General features: G+C 38.5%; 1 protein-coding gene across 2 annotated transcripts in view; it reads left to right on the plus strand.

Annotated features, from left to right (window-relative positions):
• The first annotated feature begins 432 nt into the window (after window positions 1-432).
• Window positions 433-24352, plus strand: part of PGAP1 (post-GPI attachment to proteins inositol deacylase 1) — a 94420-nt gene continuing 70500 nt past the window's right edge. For both annotated transcript variants that reach the window (XM_060622765.3, XM_060622766.3), the window contains exons 1-3: window positions 433-926; window positions 7609-7762; window positions 9175-9350. In XM_060622765.3, coding sequence (XP_060478748.1) covers window positions 780-926; window positions 7609-7762; window positions 9175-9350 — 477 coding nt within the window. In that variant the 5' untranslated portion in view covers window positions 433-779. The remainder of the gene's footprint in view (window positions 927-7608; window positions 7763-9174; window positions 9351-24352) is intronic.

A 24352-nucleotide genomic window follows, 5' to 3' on the forward strand; every position in this document is an offset into this window, starting at 1 on the left:
GGCTTTCATCTTACACCAAGAACTGAATCTTGTCGACCTGCTGGCTGTTATTTATGTGCTGGTGCTTTTAAGTGCTGTTCCCTACTGGGCCAAGGTCTCTGGTCAAAGAGCGGGAAAAAACCATTTGTTCCCTTCTCTAGCTAACTGGTCCTGGGAGCTGTGAACGTGCCCCACCACCACTGGGAGAACCGAAATTGCGGAGGCCTGAGGCATTTCAAAAGCGAATGTGGTTTTTAAATTGCGCAGGGCTAGAGAGGTTTGCGACGTGACAGCTGACGGTCCCCTTCCCCTCGCGGGGTCAGCTCCCTACCAGTAAGCGTCTCTCCCTCTCCAGGTTAACTCACCACACACCCACGCCCTCCCACCCCCCGCCCCCCGCCAGCCCTTCCCCCTCCTCGCCTCCTAGGTTCCCGCGCCCTCCTCTTCATTCCCTCAGCCAGCCTCTCATAGCCTTTCGCGCCCCCTTCCTCCTTTTCCCTCTCATTGTTCCCTCCCTTTTTTCCCTTCGGTCTCTCGCCCTGCCCACCCCGCTTTCATCCCTTCTTTTTTCCCCTTGGATTCGCGCTCGCGCCGCAAACGCCGCCTCCTCTCTCTACCAGAAGCAGCCCGGCGGGAGACGCAGCAGGCCGACTTCGCGCAGGCGCACTGTGGGGCGGGCGCGCGGGCAGGCTGGGCGTCCGCGCAGGCGCTCGCTGTCCGGGCTTCGCTCAGGCGCTGGCTGCTAGGCGTTCTTCGCGTCTCTTGGTCGGGGTTTGGGGCCGCGCGCCGGCGGCGGCACCATGTTTCTTCATTCAGTCAATCTCTGGAACGTGGCGTTTTATGCCCTTATGGTCTTCATGGCGACCCTGGGGCTGTGGGACGTCTTCTTCGGCTTCGAGGAGAACAAGTGCAGTATGAGCTATATGTTTGAGTACCCGGAGTATCAGGTGAGGTTCGGCTCTCTCCTCACCTGGGCGCTCTGAGACTCGGGCCCCTCCTGTGGGTTTCTCCTGCTTTGGCTCCCCGCGCCTCTGTGGCACCCGTATGCCAACCTCGTCTGTTTTTGTTGTTGTTTTTTTTTTCCTCCCAGAATACTCTGCCGACCACCCGCCCTTCCTGCTCACCTCACCTACCCTTTGTGTCGTCTTTTTTTGTTTCTTTTTTTTTTTTTTTTTTTTTAAGATTTTTACTTTTGGGGGATCTCTACACACGATATGCGTCTGGAACTTATAACCCCAACATCAAGAGTCTATGCTCCTCCCACGAGCCAGCCGGGCACCCCGCCTTTGTGTCCTCCCTTAAAGTGGGGTGTTAGGTAGACGGTTCCTTGAGCATCCTCCCCGCCCCCCCCATAGTTGCTCCCCTGTCTTCCGCCCCCATCCCGGTCCCAAATCCCAGGCACTGGTTGTTTTGACTGCCCGGGCCCACCCCGCCTCATTCCCAGAGACGCAAACTCAGCGCCTCTCCCTAAACCTAAACCCCATTTTCCCTGCGTTCCTGCCTTAACAGGTGCCCCTGGACCCTCCTTGGCTTTCCACGCACCTAATTCTTAACCATCCCGCGCAGTGATTTGCACGTCAGCTTTCGCTTTTCTGGAAAGGGACTGAGCTTCTGCAGAGTTTGTGTTGGCTAGATCCCAAGACTGCTTTTGAGACTCCAGGGTCTTTACCTCTGTGTGAAAGGCTAACCTGGGGAGGAATTAAATGGAAAACTGTTGAGTTCCGTCCTGTAAAGTTTTGCGCAACTTCCGGTTTTGTAGGTTACCGGCCCGTGCGTGTGCATGCAAGCCTGTGTTTATGCTTGTCGCCTCTTAGCAGTTGTATACAAAATCTATTTCATAGTGTTGTTTTTGTTTTCTCGCTGTGTTTGCAATTTAGGAGAGACCCGGCCCTTCTGTCTCGAGAGCGCGCGCGCCGTCCCCCACCTCTTCCGTTCCATTTTGAGATTTTCTATCACAACTGCTTCATCAGTTCAGCTTAGGAGAATTTGGAATTTCATTCATGACCAGCTGTGGTGACAAATTACACAACTGTCCAAAAAAATTTCTCTCGAATGATTGTTTTATTTCTAAACGCATCTCCTAATTATGCAATACATGTTATAATGGTAACCCATCATAGAAAGTATGTGTACTATAATACATTACTGATAAAACGCATTCTTCGTATATTTTTTAAAACCATAGCAGTTTTTTGTTTTTTTTTTAAGGTGTAGAATGCAGATCGTGATTGCCTCTGCCCAGGGCATTGTGGATTAGCATATTATTTGATTAATGCTGCTATTATTTAGATCGTAAAAATACCTAAGGTTTAAATTGTTGAAGGACATCTTTTCCCGTGGGCAAAATTCTAATTTAGATTTCATTTGCTTTGAGATCCTTATCTTGGTTTTGCATCAGTGCTTATAAAGGAGTGGAAGAACTTGATATCAGATGCTATTGAAGGAGAAGATATTAATGTGTTACTGTTGTCTCAGTTTCTAAGCACATATGCCGATTTATGTTTATCAGAGTCTATACATAGTTAAATACGTGGGCTTTTAAGGGTTTTTTTTTAAACCGAAAATAGAGCCCTTATAATCTTTCATTTTTCTATGGTGTAATAATTGAGAAACTCAATAGTCACTTTAGTTTTCTACTTCACTGAAGAGTTTGATTAAAACAAAATTATCTGTAACAATACAGAACTAATTCCCATTTATTCTGAGATTGCCCACAATTATTGAAGCTACTTTAATATCTGCAGTAGTGGAAATTGCTTAGTGTTGGGAACAAAGCATATGGACCTCACAGATGCATTTCTTGCCTCATAAAATTAACTGGAAAGACAGCAAATTAGCTAATGCAAAAGAGCTGTTGGGGTTTTTTTGTTGTTGAGTAGTCTATTTAGCTATTTTGATTCAAATTACTTTTTTGTGGTTTTACTATTCCGTTACTGTTAATATTATTTGTCAGTACAGTAATAATTACAGTGGCAGGAGTTTCTGATTCACATTTTCAGTAGATATTTATTTTTATGATGTAAAAAGAGGCTGTGTCAATTCACTACAGTATTATATTCGATTCTTGTACCTTACATTGTGTACACCAGGTCATGTTATTTTAGAAATGTAGTTAAAGCCTGTCTATATAATTGAGTCATCTTGAATATAGTGAGATTTCTGGATAACTGAGATCGTTCTATTAAGAACCAGTGGTTTTTGGGGCGCCTGGGTGGCTCAGTTGGTTAGGCGACTGACTTTGGCTCAGGTCATGATCTCATGGTTTGTGAGTTCGAGCCCCACATCAGGCTCTGCGCTGACAGCTCGGAGCCTGGAGCCTGCTTCAGATTCTGTGTCTCCCCGTCTCCCCGTCTGTGTCTCTGCCCCCCCCCCGCTCATGCTCTGTGTCTCTCTCTCAATGATAAATAAATGTTAAAAAAATTAAAAAAAAAAAGAAAGAAAAAAAAGAAGACATTATACATCACATATTAAAAAAAAACAAACAACCAGTGGTTTTTAATGAATAAAAGTATTCTAAATACGTCCATCATATGTATTGTTTACTTCTAGTTATATCTCATAGTAAGCTTTCTAATTGTTCACAGGTTGATACCTGCATATAAGTTGACATATTCATTGGCTTTTCAGCTTCTTGACACTTTTCTTCTTTTTTACTGTTAGTTTGCATATTTGTTAGCTGAATTTTAGAAAAAATGAAAGATAGTTGAAACACACTCTATTTTATTCTTCATTTAAAAAATAAAAGGTGGGACAGGAATTTGAGCCTATTTGTAAGAATGAAGTTTTGAATTTAAAATTGAGCATTCATTTTCTACCTTTGGTTTTCGTAGATTCACTTACTCAGAGTTAAGTGGACATCTCACAGACCTACCAGGCAAAATACACATTATCCCTTAAAGCTTCTTGCTTTATTATGATAGCAAGGCACAGCTTTTATTTGGTAGCAAACAGTTTTAGGCAAATTGTAGAATTCAAGAAGAAACATCTGTGTTGTTTTTCTCCCATATAGTAATTTATTTGACCGTCTTCAGATAAGTGACCTAGCAGTTGCTATCTGAAGAAAATGTTGATATTGGAAAATACGAATGATAGCATTTTGTTATTAAGTGTGATGTTCGTTTGGCAAATAATTTATTGAATAACTACTCTGTGTCCAGTATATTCTAGATACAAGGTATGGGTAAGAAGGAATTAGAGATGAATCAGACTTTGCCTTTATGTGTTTATAGTACAGTGGGGGAGACAGGAATGTAATGGAGAGTTAAAATGTGCTAAATGTTATAGTTTCACTGTAAGAGCGCATATGAGGTTCTTCACAGAAGACAGTGTCCAAGTTCATCTTCAGTAGTCAAAGGCTGTAGCCAAGTTGTAGTGAATTAGAGGATATATATATATGTATATATATATGTATATATATATATATATATATATATATATATATACACATATATAGTTCACATTGCAGGAATAGGGGTGCCTGGGTAGCTCAGTTGGTTAAGCATCCAACTTTGGCTTAGGTCATGATCTAACTGTTCGTGAGTTTGAGCCCCATGTTGGGCTCTTGTATTCTGTGTCTCCCTCTCTCTCTGTCCTTCCTCCGCTTATACTCTGTCTCTCAAAAAATGAATAAATGTTAAAAAAAATTTTTTTTAAAGAAAATTGCAGGAATAAAGAATAGCATTTGTGAAAGTGGGAAGGCACCAGGACACATTCTATAAGCAGTATGTATGTATATAAACTGCTAACACTGATTGCCTTCTGGGTGCAAACTACTAGGTGGCTAAAGGACTAGTGGTGGAAGAGAGCCTTTTCAATGTACATTCTATTGAATCTTGAATTTTGAAGCATATTAAAAATAAATTTTAAAACATGGCATATGTAAATTGTAAGAAAGGTAAGAATAATTGGAGCCAAATATTAGAGGACCACTGTCTTAAGCCTTTATAAATGCAGTCAGGAAACACAAGTTGTATGTTTTAACAAGGTATTTCTTGACACCACTATGGACTCTGGATTGTAGCAGGGAGGTTATGACAGGGAGAAAGACCAACCAGTCTAAAAGATTCAGTTGTCCCTAGGTGTTTTTATTAAACTGGAGTTTTTAGGGGTGGGATGAACAAAGAGCCAAGAACTCTTTGTAAGATCTTTTAAACTGCATTTTGATCAAAATCTCTTTTTTCTCCTTTTTTTCTTAATTATGGAGCTCAAATTTGAATTTTCCAGTTTTGATTTACAAGTAAGAGATATGTGTCATAAAAAAAGACACTTGTTTCTTGAATTGGTATTTTTCTAGTACTTGCGAACTTATTAGAATTTTTGTCTTTTGAAAGAGTTTGGGGTTAGAGATTAGAAGGACCTGTACTAAGGCAGAGTCAAGAAGGGATGGACAGCAGGGGCAGGATTGTGGACATGTTATTTAAGTATAAGTGTAATTTATTTTGATTGAAGGTCTGTTTTTGGGAAGGGGTGCTCATTTAAAATAATATATGCAAAATAATTCAAAATATATGGGACTCTTGTTACTATAGAAGTTTTCTTTTAAATCCCTTGACCCTCATCTTTTTCTTCATCAGCATCCTTTTCATAGGCCTATAATTTTCTGTCTTCAATCTGGTCAGAACCCTTTCTTTCTCTTCCTGCCACTCCCAACTTGAACTCTGGAAATGGAATTTTGCCATTTGCCTACAACTACCACTTTTTTTTTGTTGTTCTACCTGTTTTTTCCATCTTTATAAATTATTCTACTTCATCTGGTATGCATTCATATTTTTTTAAATGTATGCTTTCTCATTACAGAATTGCTTTCATAATAGCATATTATAAAATATATCAAATATATTCTTTTGCTTGTTTTTCTATCTCTAGAGAATTAAATATTTCTTTTTCAATATATTGATAGTTTCCTATTCTTCTGAGTTAAGTTTCAGCTAGTTCAAAACTTAATGTACTAAAAAGAATGATCTAGGGGCACCTGGGTGGCTCCGTGGGTTAAGCGTCCAACTTCGGCTCAGGTCATGATCTCGCGGTCCGTGATTTCAAGCCCCACGTCGGTCTCTGTGCTGACAGCTCAGAGCCTGGAGCCTGTTTCAGATTCTGTGTGTCTCTCTCTCTCTCTCTGACCCTCCCCCGTTCATGCTCTGTCTCTCTCTGTCTCAAAAATAAATGTTAAAAAAAAAAAAAAATTAAAAAAGAAAAAAGAAAATAAAAAGAATGATCTAATATTCATGTACTGTCATATCAAAAGATGTACTAAATTGGGAGAAGTTTAGATTAACGTTTTCTTCTTCTCTCACGTTGCCTTTTTGCTTAATGTATACTTAATCAAAATATTGCATCATTTTAGTTTATTATACATTGTGCATAGTCAGTATTGGGGCTAATTTGAGTTGAAGCCCATATATATATAAAGTGAATTGCGGGATTAGTATTTCTGCATTTTGGGTATTGGAAGAGATAAAATTGCTAATATTTTAAGCAATAAATGCACAGTCTCTAAAGATGTTTTCAGGTGTTATTAACACAGATTGTTTATGGTAATATTTTTAAAAGAATCTTGAATGTGCATGAATAATCACAATTCTGCTTCTTAGAACAGTGAGGTTTTTCAGTGTCATTACCATTTATAGGCTTTAAAATTCATTCAGTAGTTAAAATTTTTATCAAGCACATGTACAGCACTGCTAGATCATTAAATCTATTGATGTCTACTTAAAATCTATTCAGTGTAACTGATTTCATTTTTAATGGTTCTATACTCAAAAAAGGGGCAGAAGAAGAGAAGAAGAGCTTATACTTTACCATCACATTTATAGATGCTTATGTTTTGGGGATGACATTAAGACCTAACTTCTGTTTTGTTGGAAAAAAAAAATTACGTGAATTACTGGCTCATTTGTTATACAAAGTATGAATTGCAGAGTAGTTTAAGGCTTGCTGACAAACCATACACCTGGTCCATGAAAACTGAAACAGATGCTAATTCATTGGCATGTTTATGGTGAGAAAAGTGTACATGTCTTGACCAAGACATGGCTGTAAGGTTCAGATTAATGTGTTAAGCACATTGCAGATCAAAGCACATTAAGTTGAGAGGTCAGAAAGCTGTATTACAAAACAAGCTTACTTTGTTTTGAATGATATAATAGCTGGAATATATAGTTGGGCCTGAAAAAAAGGAGAGACATGACAAAATAGTTTAAAATAGCAAAAAAGAATTGATTTGATAATGGAAAGCCTTTATCATTTCTAAGTATAATTGATACTGATACTATATTAAGAGCATTTCCAATTATATTAACATGTAACTTGCTGACATACCTCAGTGTTTTTCTTTAGTCAGTGGCTACTTTGAGTAATTTGCATTCATTAGAATTTCAGGTGGTTCCATTTTATGCGTTCTTGAAAACTGCATGGTTCAAAACTCACATAATTCAAGACTAATTCTGCATTCTACGTATGAATAAGCTAAAAGTGAAATTTGTTTGGAACATTAAGTGCAGTTTTATCATTAGTAGTATTTTTATGCTATGCTGTTTCAAATGTGTGTAATACAGAAATGTACACAATAGGCTGAATTGTATTAATACAACTAATTAAAGTGAAATTGCTTTTTTTTTCTTTATGCTGTAGAAAATACAACTTCCAAAGAAACTGGCAAAACGCTATCCTGCATATGAATTATATCTTTATGGAGAAGGATCCTATGCTGAAGAACACAAAATTCTCCCTTTGACGGGTATTCCAGTTCTCTTTCTTCCTGGTAATGCTGGAAGTTATAAGCAAGGTAAGTCTTGGGGTTTGGGAGTGCGTCAAATGAGTGAAGGGAGCCAGCTGTATGTTGATGGATAGTAAATAAGTTTGTGGTGATGATCACTTTGTAGTATATACATGAGTTGAATTATAAAACTGTACACCTGAAGCTTATATAATAAAAAAGGAATGAATTAACTGATAACATGAATTACATGGTGCAATGTGGATAAATCTTAAAAACATAAGTGAAAGAAGCCAGTCATAAAAAAAACACGTATGTGATCCCACTTATAGAAATGTCCAGAATAAGCAAGTCCATGGGACAGAAAGTAAATCAGTAGTTTCCAGAAATTGGAAGGAGAAGAGGAATGAGAAGTGACTACTAATGAGTACAGGGTTTTCTTTTTGGGGTAATTAAAAATGTCTAATGTTAGATTAGAGAAATGATTTTAGAACTCGATGAATATACTAAAAGTCATTGAATTGTACACTTTACATAATGAGTTGAATAGTATGTGAATTACGTATGTTAAAAAAATGGAATGGCACATAGGTATTTTGTTTGCTAAACCATACCCTGCAATTTTTAATGCCAGTTAAGGCAGTCAGTTCACAAATTCTGTGGAGTTAACAGAACAAAACCTGAAACAGTGATGGAAGCAGGTAGACCAATGAGGAAACTATTAGAGTAGTTAAGGCAAGAGATGATGGTGCTTACATTAGGAAGACAGTAGTGGAAATGATGAGAATTGTTGATTGGGGGATATGTTTGGAAAGTAGAGTATGATAAGATTTACTGATGGATTGGATGTCATGTGTAAGAAAAAGACAAATCAAGCATAGGTATCTGAACCAAGTGAGGAGCATATTATTTCTTGTAGGGATTTTCTCATTCTTAAAATCCTCAAGCATGACTCATACAGATGACTAACATTTCTTACTCTTCAAAGAATTCTTCCCCTCCCTTTTAGCTGTTGTCCCTATTGAAGTGGAAGCAGGTAAAGAATGAATGACCTGTTTACTTTCTATTTAACTTAAATTTAAAAAACATTTAGGGCACAAGACATACAGGGCACAAACAATGGTTTGTTCTTCTGAATTGATACTGTTGAAGGATGTCACCCTGAAGTAGGTTGTTTATACTTGGGAGTGTGGGATAAAGTTATTTGTTAAGAGCCTTTGAAGCAACTTTTCAAAATTTTGTTTGGGGCACCTGGGTGGCTCAGTCAGCTAAGTGTCCGACTTTGGCTCAGGTCATGATCTCATGGTTCATTGGTTCAAGCTTCACGTTGGGCTCTGTGCTGACAACTCAGAGCCTGGAGCCTGCTTCAGATTCTGTGTCTCCCTCTCTCTCTGTCCTTCCCCCACTCGTGCTGTCTCTCTCAGAAATAAATAAAACGTTAAAAATTTTGTTTAATGTGCACATTGTATTTTCCTCTGCAGTCCGCTCTGTTGGCTCTATTGCACTTAGAAAAGCAGAAGACATTGACTTCAAATACCACTTTGACTTCTTTAGTGTGAATTTCAATGAAGAACTGGTGGCACTGTATGGTGGAAGTCTTCAGAAACAGACCAAGTTTGTACATGAATGCATTAAAACAATTCTCAAACTCTATAAGGTAGGAGATAAGCATGCAAATCAATAGTGATCACCTATTAACATCTTTTTTTTAAGACATTCAGCATATTTTAAATCATGTATTTGTTTATATGGAAGTTACAGATGGCACAAAGTTTTGTTTTTTGTTTTGGTGGGAGTCTTATTTTGAACTCCGTGGTTTTGAAATTTGAATTGGATTTATAAGGGGTGCCTGGGTGGCTCAGTCAGTTGAGCGTCCGACTTTGGCTCAGGTCATGATCTCACGGTCTTTGAGTTCGAGCCCCACATCAGGTTCTCTGCTGTTAGCACAGAGCCAGCTTCGGATCCTCTGTCCCCCTCTCTCTCTCTGTCCCTTCCCCGCTTGGGCTCTCTGTCTCTCTCAAAATAAATAAATAAACTAAAAAAAAAAATAAGAGAAAAAAAAATAAATTGAATTTATAAGAAATGTCTCTTGTGAATTTAAGGGGAAAAAAAATTTTTTTAACCTTATAAATCAGAAGTGCATTGAGTTTCCTAAAGATCATTAGTATGGATTTCTGCTTCTAGTTATGAATAACTTGTACTAGGGTAGACCACTTCCGTATGTAAGCAACTATAAAGCTAGCCAAAATATTGAAATACATGTTTTTAAGTGTTGGCCAAGGACCTTGATCCCTGAAAGAAGGAAAACATGTGAGGTGAGCTTCATGATTGCCCTGATTTTCTGCCTGAAAGCATTTCCCAGACCATGGGACAAGTGGGTAAAGATCAAGCAGAGCACATTTATATAATTGAACTGAAGAAGGCAGAGATTGGAATTTGGGGCTACTGGAGTGGTTAAATCTGTGGGCATGGTATTAGAAAGAAGAGAGTCAGGCAGAAATAGAAGCTCTAGAAATTTGCATTTTTCAACTTTGAATGCAGTGCTGAATATGCACAGGGCAAGAAGCTACAGGGCAATGGCATACCGAGGAGGAAGTGATGGGATGTATCTACCTCAAGTTCAAGGAATAAGGAGCAATATATATTTTTAGAGAAATTTGAAAGAGTGGTAAAACAGTCTAAAAATCATTCTGTGCCAACACTTCTAAACAATGTCAGGGATAAAATACTACTGCCTACTGAGGTGGAGCCACTGCCTCCCATAGTATGCCACAATGAAACTCCTGGCAAAAAAAAAAAAAAGCTACTGGAGGAATTATGACCTGAATTGAGATTCCAGAGGTCACATGGTGCTAGGAAATAGGAGTTCTGATCAGCTGGAGCAGGAAGATCTATTTGAACACTCTGGGCATTGTTGAAATCCCAGAAAGGATGCTATTTAGGCATAAGACTATTCTATATTCTAGGTCTAAAATAAGAGCTATTCTAGGATCCACCTTAATGCTTAAATAGAAGCCTCAAAAATACTCAAGGGTGGGGCGCCTGGGTGGCGCAGTCGGTTAAGCGTCCGACTTCAGCCAGGTCACGATCTGACTTCAGCCAGGTCACGATCTCGCGGTCCGTGAGTTCGAGCCCCGCATCAGGCTCTGGGCTGATGGCTTGGAGCCTGTTTCCGATTCTGTGTCTCCCTCTCTCTCTGCCCCTCCCCCGTTCATGCTCTGTCTCTCTCTGTCCCAAAAATAAATAAAAAATGTTGAAAAAAAAAAATTAAAAAAGAAAAAAAAAAATACTCAAGGGTAAGGGGTTAAATAAGGTAAGGTAAGTATGTATAACAAGAGAACAGATGAGGAGTCTCAGCAAAGACATGGAAACTATTAAAAAAGAAGAACAAAAAGGAAAATATAGAACTGAAGCAATACATACCAGAAATGAAAAATTCAGTACATAGGCTTTAAGCTGATTGAATACTATAGAATAAGAGATCATTGAATTTGAAGGTACGACAATAGAAACTATCCCAAAATGAAACACCGGACAAAAGAATGAAAAAGAGCCTCAGGAACCTGTGGGGCAATACTAAGTAATCTAAGATTGATATAATTGGAACTCTAGAAGAGAAAGAAATTGGAAAGGAAAAAATATTTAAAGAACTAATGGTCCCCAGTTGGTCAATTTTGATTAAAAAATTTCAACCCACAGGTCCAAGAAGATCAGTGAGTGTTAAGCAGGAGAAATACAAAATCACACTTATATGTATCATAGTCAAATTGTTGAAAACTAAAGTAAAGAGAAAAATCTTAAAAACAGCCCAAAGAAAAAGATCCTTTACCTAACATACAGAGTAAACATACAGAGTAAAAATTACCAGTGCTTTTACATAAGAAATAGTGAAAGCCAAAAAACAACAGGATAACATCTTAAAGATCTTGGAGATGAGGTTAGGAAGGGTGCTCTTCAACCTAAAATTGCATACCCAGCAAAAATATCATTCAAAAGTGAGGGCAAAATAAAGATATCTTCAGAGTTATAAAAACTGGCAGTTTGTCATTAGTAGACAAAGGGAAATAAAAGATTAGCATTAGGTGAACAGTACAGTAATACTTGCTGTAGACAAGATGAATGCTAATTAATGGGTGAAAGTTTGAGGAGAAAAAGGATATTTACATGATCTCAAAGAATCTTTTCTGAAATATTCATTAACTACAAAGGGGAAGAATAACTTTACAGTGGAGAAACCTGGCAGATACCATCTTAACCAAAATTAACATCACCAGTAATAACACATATTGATAGAAACCTCCTTGACATGTGTAATAAGACATATTGATATAAATCTCCTTGACGTGATGCATTGAGAAGGCTGCAGCATAATTTCTGTGGCATTGTCAACCTCACGTTAATCATGAGAAAACGTCAGGAAAACCCAAATTGAGAGTCATACTACAAAATAATCAGTACTGTTTAAAAGTATCACAATCATAAAAAAGTGAACACTGAAGAACTATCACAGGTTAGAGGAAACTAAGGAGAAATAACAATGCGAGGTAGGATGTTGGATGAAATCCTGAAATAGAAAAAAGTACATTTGTGAGAAAATGGATGAAATTTATATTAGGTCTACAGTTTAGCTAATAACAGTTGAGCTGAAGTTAAAATGTTAATTTTTTTTAAGTTTTATTTATTGTGAGAGAGAGAGAGAGAGAGAGAGAGAGAGAAAGCATGCATGGCAGGGGAGGGTCAGAGACAAGAGATACAATTTCAAGCAGGCTCTACACCATCAGTGCAGAGCCTGATGTGAGGATAGAACTCATTAACTGTGACATCAAAACCTGAGCTGAAACCAATAGGACGCTTACCTGACTGAGCCATCCAGGCATCCCACCAACGTTAATTTCTTTGTTTTGATAATTGTCCTATGGCTATGTAAATGTTAATAATAAATGAAGTTGGATGAGAGGCATAGGAGAACTCTCTTGTGCTATTTTTGCAACATTTCTTTAATTTGTTCAAAATAAAAAGGTTAACAATTTGTTTACAGCAAAAAAAAAAACCCATAGTATGAGGTTTATAACTTATTTAGAAGAAAAATATATAATAATGGTGAAAAGGATGGGGAGAGGAATGTATAGAATTATTCCTTTGCATTAAGTAAGTGGTATAATATTAATTCAGAGTAGACCAATATGGTTGCATATTGTAATTTCTAGAATACCAGCAACAAAAGGGAGATATAGCAAAAGAGTAAAGAGTAAATGGAGAAGAAATAGAAGGAAAGAAGAAAGAAATAAGCTGGGACAAATAGGAGACAAGAAACGAATGACAAAATGATAGAGTTAAACCCAACTATATCAATAATTACATTTATTACAGATGGATTAATCACTCCAGTTAAAAGGAAGACATTGTCAGACTGTATAAGAAAGGCAAGACCAACCCAATTATATGCTAATCTATCTACCAGAAAGTAAAAGCCACTTTAAATGGAAAGATCCTGATAGATTTCTTTTAAAAGAATGGGAAAAAATATACGTACACAGATCATTGGAAAGCTGGCATGCCTGTCTTAATATCAATTAAATAGATTCTAGGACAAAAGATATTAGAGTTAAAGGACATTTTACAATGATAGAGTTCATCAAGAAGGCAAAACAATCTCAAGTGAGTATGTACCTAATAACAAAGTTTCTAAATTCATGAAGCAGAAACTAACAACACAGAGAAAGAAATAGGTAAATCCATTATTAGATTTGGTAATTTCAGCAATCTTATCTCCATAATTCATAAAATAGACAAAATCAGTAAGGTATGGAAGATTTGAACAGTATTAACCAGCTTAACCTGTTGAAATTTATAGTATACTACATCCAACGACTGTAGAAACTTGTTACCTTTATTTTTTTAATTTGTTTTTTTGCTTTTAAAATTTTCTTCCTCGCATTTGTATTTAAATTCAAGTTAGTTAACATACAGTGTAATAGTAATTTCAGGTGTAGAATTTGACAATTCATCACTTACATACAACACGAGTTCTCATCCACAGCAAGTGCCCTCCTTAGTACCCATCACCTATTCGACCTATTCACCTCCCTTATGTTTATTTGTTTTTTCTTTTTTTTTTAATGTTTATTTATTTTGAGAAAGAAGGCTCATGTTCATGTGAGCAGTGGGAGGGAGAGAGAGAATCCCAAGCTGACGGTGCGGAGCCCGACTTGAGGTTCGGTCTCACAGAACTGCGAGATCATGACTATGGCCAAAAATCGAGCCGATGTTTAACCAACTGAGCCACACAGGCACCCCCATTTGTTTTGTTTCTTAAATTCCATGTATGAGTGAAATCATATGGCATTAGTCCTTCTCTGACTTACTTCACTTAGCATAATAACTCTCTAGCTCCGTCCATGTTGTTTCAAATGGAAAGATTTAAAAAAAAATTTTTTTTTAACATTTATTTATTTTTGAGAGAAAGAGACAGTGCAGGCAGGGGAGAGGCAGAGAGAGAGGGAGACACAGAATCTAAAGCAGGCTCCAGGCTCCGAGCTGTCAGCACAGAGCCCGACATGGAGCTTGAACCCATGGACCGTGAGATCATGACCTGAGCTGAAGTTGGATGCCCGACTGACTGAGCCACCAGGTGCCCCAAAATGGAAAGATTTTGTTCTTTTTTAATGGCTAAATAATACTCCACTGTGGTGTGTGTGTGTGTGTGTGTGTGTGTGTGTGTGTGTGTACATACATACACATATATATACCACATGTTCTCTATTCGCTTATCAGTCAATGGACATTTAGGCTCTTTCTATAATTTTGTTATTTATAATGCTGCTATAAACATTGGGGTGCATGTGCCCCTTAGAGTCAGTATTTTTTATCCCTTGGGTAAATACCTAGTAGTGCAATTGTTATATTGTAGGGTAGTTCTATTTTTAACTTTTTTTTTTCCATTTAAACAGTCCACTGTAGTTGTGAATTTATTTTATATCATTTGAGGGAGGTGGAATTTGGAGTTGATTACTACACAGTCTTCAACTACCTGGATATCCACCATAATATGTCTATTTAAAAAAATTTTTTTTTAATTTTATTTTTTTAATTTACATCCAAGTTAGTTAGCATATAGTGCAACAGTGATTTCAGGGATAGATTCCTTGACACCTTTTTTACTCATTTAGCCCATCCCCCTCCCACAACCCCTCCAGTAACCCTGTGTTTGTTCTCCTTATTTAAGGGTCTCTTATGTTTTGTCCCCCTCCCTGTTTTTATATTATTTTTGCTTCCCTTCCCTTGTGTTCATCTGTTCTGTGTCTTAAAATCTGCACATGAGTGAAGGAAGTCATATGATATTTGTCTTTCTCTGACTAATTTTGCTTAGCATAATACCCTCTAGTTCTATCCACATAGTTGCAAATAGCAAGATTTCATTCTTTTTGATTGTCGAGTAATACTCCATTGTATATATATATATATATACCACATCTTCTTTATCCATTCATCCATCAATGGACATTTGGGCTCTTTCCATACTTTGGCTATTGTTGATAATGCTGCTATAAACGTTGGGGTGCACGTGTCCCTTCGAAACAGCACACCTGTATCCCTTGGATAAATACCTAGTAGTGCAATTGCTGGGTCATAGGGTAGTTCTATTTTTAATTTTTTAAGGAACCTCCATACTGTTTCCCAGAGTGGCTGAACCAGCTTGCATTCGCACCAGCTTGCATTCCCACCAGCAATGCAAAAGAGATCCTCTTTCTCCGCATCCTTGCCAACATCTGTTGTTGCCTGAGTTGTTAATGTTAGCCATTCTGACAGGTGTAAGGTGGTATCTCATTGTGGTTTTGATTTGTATTTCCCTGATGATGAGTGATGTTGACCATGTTTTCATGTGTCGGTTGGCCATCTGGATGTCTTCTTTGGACAAGTGTCTATTCATGTCTTTTGCCCATTTCTTCAGTGGATTATTTGTTTTTTGGGTGTTGAGTTTGATAAGTTCTTTATAGATTTTGGATACTAACCCTTAATCTGATATGTTGTTTGCAAATATCTTCTCCCATTCCGTCAGTTGCCTTTTAGTTTTGCTGATTGTTTCCTTCGCCGTGCAGAAGCTTTTTATTTTGATGAAGTCCCAATAGTTCATTTTTGCTTTTGTTTCCCTTGCCTCTGGAGATGTGTTGAGTAAGAAGTTGCTGTGGCCATATTTTTAACTTTTCGAGGAGTCTCCATACTGTTTTCCAGAGTGGCTTGCACCAGTTTGCATTCCCAGCAACAGTGGAAATGGATTCCCCTTTCTCCACATCCTCGCTAACACTGTTTCCTGTGTTGTTAATTTTAGCCATTCTGATTGCTGTGAAGTGATACCTAGTTTATTTTTGCTTTTGTTCCCTTGCCTCAGGAGATCTATCTAGTATGAAGTTGTTATGGCTGATGTCCAAGAGGTTACAATCTATGTTTTCCTCTAGGAATTTGATGGCTTCCTGTCTTATGTTAGGTCTTTTATCCATTTTGAATTTATTTTTGTGTATGGTATAAAACAGTGGTCCAGGGGCACCTGGGTGGCCCAGTTAGTTAAGTGTCTGACTTTGGCTCAGGTCATGACTCGCAGTCTGTGAGTTCAAGCCCTGCATCAGGCTCTGTGCTGACAGCTCAGAGCCTGGAGCCTGCTTCAGATTCTGTGTCTCCCTCTCTCTCTGTACCTCCCCTGCTCACATTCTGTCTGTCTGTCTCTCTCAGAAGTAAATAAACATTGAAAAAATTTAGAAAGAAAGAAAGAGGTCCAGTATCACTCTTTTGCATGTTGCTATCCAGGTTTCCGAACACTATTTGTTGAAGAGACTATCTTTTTTACATTAGATACTTTTTCTGCCTTAAAAAAAATTTTTTTTTAATGTTTATTTATTTTTGAGAGAGAGAGAGAGAGAGAGACAGAGCACAAGCTGTCAGAACCCGACACGGGGCTCGAACTCACGAACTGTGACATCATGACCTGAGCTGAAGTCAGACGCTTAACCAACTGAGCCACCCAGGCGCCCCTTTTTCTGCCTTCTTGAAGATTAGTTGGCCATATAGTTGTAGGTCCATTTCTGGGTTATCTATTCTGTTGCTTTGATCTATGTGTCTGTTTTTGTGCCAGTACTGTCTTAATGACTACAGTTTGTGATATAGCTTGAAGTCTGGAATTATGATGCCCCCAGCTTTTCTTTTCTTTTTCAAGTTTGCTTTGGCTGTTTGAGTGTTTTGTGGTTCCATACAAATTTTAGGATTGTTCTAGCTGTCAAAAATGCTGGGGGTATGTTGATAGGGATTGTATTAAATGTGTAGATTGCTTTGGGTAGTATAGACATTTTAACAATATTTGTTCTTCCAATCCATGAGCATGGAATATTTTATGTTTTTTTGTTCATCTTCAATTCTTTTCATCAGTGTTTTATAGTTTTCAGAGTACATTATCCTTCTTTAGTTAGGTTTATTCCTGGTTATCTTACGGTGTTTGGTGCAGTTGTAAATGGGATTGATTCCTTGATTTTTCTTTCTGCTGCTTCATTATTATTATTATTTTTTTTTTAATTTTTTTTTATAATGTTTTTATTTATTTTTGCGACAGAGAGAGACAGAGCATGAGCAGGGGAGGGGCAGAGAGAGGGAGACACAGAATCGGAAGCAGGCTCCAGGCTCTGAGCTGTCAGCACAGAGCCCGATGCGGGGCTCAAACCCACAGACTGTGAGATCATGACCTGAACCGAAGTCGGTCGCTTAACCGACTGAGCCACCCAGGTGCCCCGTGCTGCTGCTTCATTATTGATGTATAGAAATGCAACAGATTTCTGTATGTTGTTTTTGTATCCTGCAACTTTACTGAATTTGTGTATCAGCTCTAGCAGTTTTTTGCTGGAATCTTTGGGTTTTCTACGTAAAGTATGTTGTCTGCAAATAGTGAAAATTTGACTTCTTTCTTGCTGATTTGGATGCCTTTTATTTCTTTTTGTTGTCTGAATGCTGAGGCTAGGACTTCCAGTACTATGTTAAATAACAATGGTGAGTGTGGACATCCCTGTCTTGTTTCTGACTGAAGAGAAAAAGCTCTCAGTTTTCCCCCATTGAGGATGATACTAGTTGTGGGTTTTTTGTATATGGCTTTTATTATGTTGAGGGGTTTTACATGAATGGACGTTGTACTTTGTCAAATGCTTTTTCTGAATCTAGTGAAAGGATCATATGGTTTGTCTCATTTTATTATGTGGTGTTTCATATTTACTGATTTGTGACTATTGAACCACCCTTGCAGCCCAGGAATAAATCCTACTTGATCATGGTGAATGATTCTTTTAATGTACTGTTGGATTCAATTTCCTAGTATTTTGTTGAGAATTTTTGCATCCATGTTCATCAGGGATATTGGCCTGTAGTTTTCTCTTTTTTAGTGGAGTCTTTCTGGTTTTGGAATGAGTTTGGAAGATTTCCTTCCATTTCTTTTTTTTTTTGGAACTGTTTGAGAAAAATGGGTATTACCTCTTCTTTAAATGTTTGATAGAATTTGCCTGTGAAGTCATCTATTCCTGAACTTTTGTTTGTTGGGAGTTTTTTGATTACTGATTCACTTTCTTTACTGGTTATCAGACTGTTCAAGTTTTTTATTACTTTTTCAGTTTTGGTAATTTATATTTTCTAGGAGTTTATCCATTTCTTCTAGGTTGTCCAATTTGTTAGGGTATACTTTTCCATAATATTCTCTTATAATTGTTGTATTTTTGTAGTGTTGTTTGTGATCTCTCTCAGTCATAATTTTATTTATTGGGGTCCTTTTTCTTTTCTTTTTGATAAGTCTGCTAGAGATTTATCAATTTTATTAATTTTTTCACAGAACCAGCTCCCAGTTTCATTAATCTGTTCTATCATTTTTTAGTTCCTGTGTCATTTATTTCTGCTCTCATCTTTACTATTTCCCTTCTCTCTTTAGCCTTCGTTTATCTCTTTCAACCTCCTTTAGGTATAAAGTTAGGTTGTTTATTTGAGATTTTTCTTGCAACTTGAGGTAGGCCTGTGTTGATATATACTTTCCTCTTTGTGATGCTTTTGCTTCATCACAAAGGTTTCAGACCGTTATGTTCTCATTTTCATTTGTTTCTATTTTTAAAATTTCTTCTTTGATTTCCTGTTTGACCCATTCATTCTTTTTTTTTTTTTTTTTTTTTTTTTAATTTTTTTCAACGTTTTTTATTTATTTTTGGGACAGAGAGAGACAGAGCATGAACGGGGGAGGGGCAGAGAGAGAGGGAGACACAGAATCGGAAACAGGCTCCAGGCTCCGAGCCATCAGCCCAGAGCCTGACGCGGGGCTCGAACTCACGGACCGCGAGATCGTGACCTGGCTGAAGTCGGACGCTTAACCGACTGCGCCACCCAGGCGCCCCGACCCATTCATTCTTTAGTAGCATGTTGTTTAACCTCCATGTATTTGTGGTCTTTCCAAATTTTTTGTTGTGGTTTACTTCCAGTTTCATAGCATTGTGGTCAGAAAATATGCATGGTATGATTTGTCTTTTTGTGCTTGTTGAGGCCTGATTAGTGACCTAATATATGATCTATTCTGGAGAGTGTCCCATGTGCACTTGAAAAGAATGTTTATTCTGCTGTGTTAGGATGAAATATTCTGAATATATCTGTTAAGTTCATCTGGTTCAGTGTGTCATTCATTTTTTTTTTATGTTTACTAAACCTAATTTTATTTTATTTATTTTTTTGACTCAGTAAATATTTTATTTTTTGCCTTTTTTTATATTAAATATAATTTATTGTCAAATTGGTTTCCATACAACACCCAGGGCTCATCCCAACAGATGCCCTCCTCAATGCCCATCACCCACTTTCCCCTCTCCCCCACCCCCCATCAACCCTGTTTGTTCTCAGTATTTAAGAGTCTCTTATGGCTTGCCCCCTTCCCTCTCTTTAACATTTTCCCCCCCTTCCTCTCCCCCATGGACTTCTGTTAAGTTTCTCAGGATCCACATATGAGTGAAAACATATGATATCTGTCTTTTTCTGCCTGACTTATTTCACTTAGCATCATACTCTCCATTTCCATGCACATTGCTACAAATGGCCAGATTTCATTCTTTCTCATTGCCAGGTAGTATTCCATTGTATATATAAACCACATCTTCTTTATTCATTCATCAGTTGATGGACATTTAGGCTCTTTCCACAATTTGGCTATTGTTGAAAGTGCTGCTATAAACATTGGGGTGCAAGTGCCCCTATGCATCAGCACTCCTGTATCCCTTGGGTAAATTCTTAGCAGTGCTATTGCTGGGTCATAGGGCAGATCTATTTTTAATTTTTTGAGGAACCTCCACACTGTTTTCCAGAGTTGCTGCACCAGTTTGCATTCCCACCAACGGTGCAAGAGGGTTTCCATCTCTCCACATCCTCTCCAGCATCTATAGTCTCCTGATTTGTTCATTTTAGCCACTCTGACCAGTGTGAGGTGGTATCTCAGTGTGGCTTTGATTTGTATTTCCTGGATGATGAGTGATGTTGAGCATCTTTTCATGTGTCTGTTGGCCATCTGGATGTCTTCTTTAGAAAAGTGTCTATTCATGTCTTCTGCCCATTTCTTCATTGGAGTATTTGTTTTTCGGATGTGAAGTTTGGTGAGTTCTTTATATCTGTGTGTCATTCAAAATCATTGTTTCCTTGTTGCTTTTCTGCCTAGATGATCTGTCCGTTGATGTAAGTGGGGTGTTAAAGTCCCCTAGTATTATTGTATTATTATCTTGAGTTCTTTTATGTTTGTTATTGTTTTATATATTTGGGTACTCCAGTATTGAAGGCATAAATATTTATAGTTATTAGATCTTTTTGTTGGATAATCTCCTTTATTATGATATAGTATCCTTCTTCATCTCTTATTACAGTCTTTGGTTTAAAATCTGGCTTGTGTGAAACTGTGCAGCCACTCTCGGGAACAGTATGGAAGTTCCTCAAAACAAGTAAAAATAGAACTACCGTACGATCCAGCAATTGCACTGTTAGGTATTTTCCCAAAGGATACAAAAATACAGATTTGAAGGGGTACGTTCACCCCAATGTTTATAGAAGCATTATCAGCAATGGCCAAACTATGGAGAGAGCCTAAATGTCCATCAACTGATAAATGGATAAAGAAGATATGGTGTATACACACAGACACACATACACACACCCTGGAATATTACTAAGCCATCAACAGGAATGAAATCTTGCCATTTGCAGTGACGTGGGTGGAGTTAGAATGTATTATGCTGAGGGAAATAAGTCAGTCAGAGAAAGACAAATTCCATATGATTTCATTCATATGTGGAATTTAAGAAACAAAACAAATGAACATATGGGTAGGGGGGTGGAAAAAGAGAAGAAAGGGTAACAAACTACAAGAGACTCTTAATGATAGAGAACAAACTGGGTTGGTGGAGGGAGGTCGGTGGGAGATGGGCTAGATGAGTGATGGGTACTAAGAACGTCACTTGTTTTGATGAGGACTAAGTGTTGTATATAAGTAATGAATCACTGAATTCTGCTCCTGAATCCAATATTGTACTGTATGTTAACTAAAATTTAAATTAAAAATATAATAAAATCTAGCTTGTCTGATGTAAGTATTGCTACAGTGTCTTTCTTTTGACTTCCTTTGCATGATAAATATTTCTGCATCCCCTCACTTTCAATCTGTGGGTGTCTTTTGGTCTAAAATGAGTCTCTTGTAGGCAGCATATAGCTGGGTCTTAGGTTTTTATCCATTCTGACACCCTCTATCTTTTGATTGAAGTGTTCAATCCACTTACATTCAGAGTAACTATTGATAGATACGTATTTAGTGCCATTTTATTACTTGTTTTGTTGTGATTTCTGGAGATTTTCTCTTCCTTTGTCACTCTTGTTCTTTCCTTCCCACTCAAAGAATCCCTTTTAATTAAATTTCTTGCAGCGCTGAGTTAGTGGTCATGGACTCCTTTAGTTTTTATTTGGGCAATCCTTTGTCTCTCCTTCTGTTGTGAATGATAGCCTCGCTGGGTAGAGTATTCTTGGCTACAGATTTTTCCCATTCAGCACATTGAATAAATTATACCACTCCCATCTGGCCTGCCAAGTTTCTGTGGAGAGGTCTGCAGCTAGCTTTATGGCTTTTCCCGTGTAAAGTTAGGGACTTCTTCTGTCTTGCTGCTTTTAGGACTTTTTCTTTATCACTATTTTTGCAAATTTAACTACAGTATGTCTTGATGTTTGCCTGATTTTAATGGGAGTTCCCTGTGCCTCCTGGATTTGGATGTGTGTTTCCTTCCCCAGATTAGGGAAGTTTTCAGCTATATTTCCTTAAATAAATCTCCTTTCTCTCTCTCTCTCTCTCTCTCTCTCTCTCTCTCTCTCTCTCTCTCCCTCTCTCCCTCTCTCTCCCTCCCTCCCTCCCTCTCCCTCTCCTTCTGGAACTCCTATGATACAAATGTTACTACATTTAATGGAGTAATGGAGTTCCCGAAGTCTATTCTTGTGATCCATAATTCTTTCTCTCTTTTGTTCAGCTTCATTATTTTCTGTTATTCTGTCTTCTATATCACTTATTCATTCCTCTGCTTCTATTCTTGTGGATTAGTATTATCCAGTCTGTTTCAAATTTCAGTTATTGCCGTTTTCACTTCTGATTGTTTTTTTAATTCTTTTATCTTAGCAGCCAGGGTCACTCTGATGTCTTCTATGCTTTTCTTAAGCCAGTGAATGTCCTTATGATCATTACTTTAAGGTCTCCATCAGGCATACTACTTATGTCTGTTTTGATTAGATCTCTGACCATGCGATCTTTTCTTGTTCTTTCCTTTGGTATGATTTCCTCCATCTTGGCATTTTGTCTAAGTCTCGGTCTTCTCTGTGTTGGAAAAGCCTGTTGTTTTTCCTGCTCGTGAGAGTAATGGCTTTATGGGGGAGAGGTCATTTAGCGTGCAGGGCCTGGCGCTTCAGGGAATGTTTCTGGTGTGTGCTGCCTGCATACTGCTGCTGTGTTTTGGCTGCTCTATCCTTCAGGCCAGTGGTCTACAGAGGCTCTCCTTGCTTGCAGTGGGCAGTTTTTGGACCTTGGCCAGAGTGTGGTGAGTTTTAACTAGGTGTGTTCTGATCTGTTTATTGAATCAGACCTGATACTACTTCCACAAGTACTGAAGCCTTGCAGAATTCTCTGGTTGGTAGACCTCATATGTGTCGGGTTTGTGCTGATCTTTGGGGAATGGGCCCACTCTGCTGGTACCGGGCGGGTGTTGGTGTAAGCAGGTTAGGCAGCCAGAGTTGGTGCTGTGCTGTTTACTATAGGTTGTTCTGTGCTTATGCTAAGTGGGGGGAGGGAAAGGGAAATGGTACCAGCCAGCTCCTTTGTCCCTGGAGACCCCTCTCCTGCACTTGCTGTGCTCTCGGGGAAGCACTCTCAAGGACAAACAATTTCCCCTTGTTTTTCCCAGATGTTTTTCATGCTGTCTGTCTCGGGTTGCTTGCCTGCCTAGACAAGTGCAGTGCACTTTGGGATCTATCCCAGCCAAGCCTGCTGACTTTTGAAACATCAGACTTCAGGGATGTGCTGTGGCAGGGGCCTGTGCTGGTCTTTTGAGGTAGAGTTTCACTGTGCTGGGATAGGTACAGGTTTGACTTAGAAGGGCAGTTGTGCACAGAGCACAGGGATATGGGATTAGGAGCAAAGCAGGCTAAACAGCCAGTGTCTGATTTAGCTGCCCTTAGCAGGTGTCTCTGTGCCTATATGAGGGGCAGGGGAAGGAAATGGCACCTGCCAGCTGTTTTGTCCCCAGAGAGGCATCTCTCTGAATGCCCCCTCCCACAGATGCACTCCTAGAAGAACGAATAGTTTCTCCCCCTGTGCCTTAAGTGATCTGTAGATCGTGTCTTCTACCCTGGGGTTGTTTGCCTTCTTTCCAGGTTTATGGCAGTGCTTTCAGGGGTCTCTCCCAGCCAAGCCTGCAGACCTTTAAAACTCTGGTCTTTGAGCCCTGCTAACTTGCAAAACTCATGAAAATCAGCCCCTCTCGTTTTCTCAGCCAGTGGCTCCAGTGTTCTCCTTGTGTGTATCCCTGTATGCTCCACCCTCTCTTGCCTTGCTCCAGGACCAGGGCTCCCTTCTCTCTGTAGCACCAGCAATTGCTTTCTCCCCCAAACCATGTTTCTGTACTTCCTATCTTTCTTCCTTCCTCAATGTGGCTTCATTTCTCCCTCTATTGTGCAGTTTGTTCTGTCAGTCCTCAGGTCGATTTCTTGGGTATTCGGAATGATTTGATAGTTATCTAGTTGTATTCGAGGGACGAGACAAGCTTAAGGTCCTCCTACTATGCTGTCATCTTAGCTCCCCCACTAGCTATGTTCTCTTTAAATGCAAAAGGAACATTTACAAAAAATTTCATATGCTAGGCCATGAAATAAGTCAACATAAATTTCAAAGGATTCAAATCATACAGGGTATATTTTCTGAACATAGCAGAATTAAATTTAAAATTAACAAAAACATATCTGGAAAGTCAGCAAATATTTAGAGATTACTTCTAGACAACTCAGGTCAAAAAGAAACTAACAGGTGAAATTTGAAGATGTTTTGAACCTAATTAAAATGAAAACACATCAGAATTTATAAAATTAAAGTAG

Source organism: Panthera onca, chromosome C1 (genome assembly GCF_046562875.1).
Source record: "Panthera onca isolate mPanOnc1 chromosome C1, mPanOnc1 haplotype 2, whole genome shotgun sequence".
NCBI classification, from domain to species: domain Eukaryota; kingdom Metazoa; phylum Chordata; class Mammalia; order Carnivora; family Felidae; genus Panthera; species Panthera onca.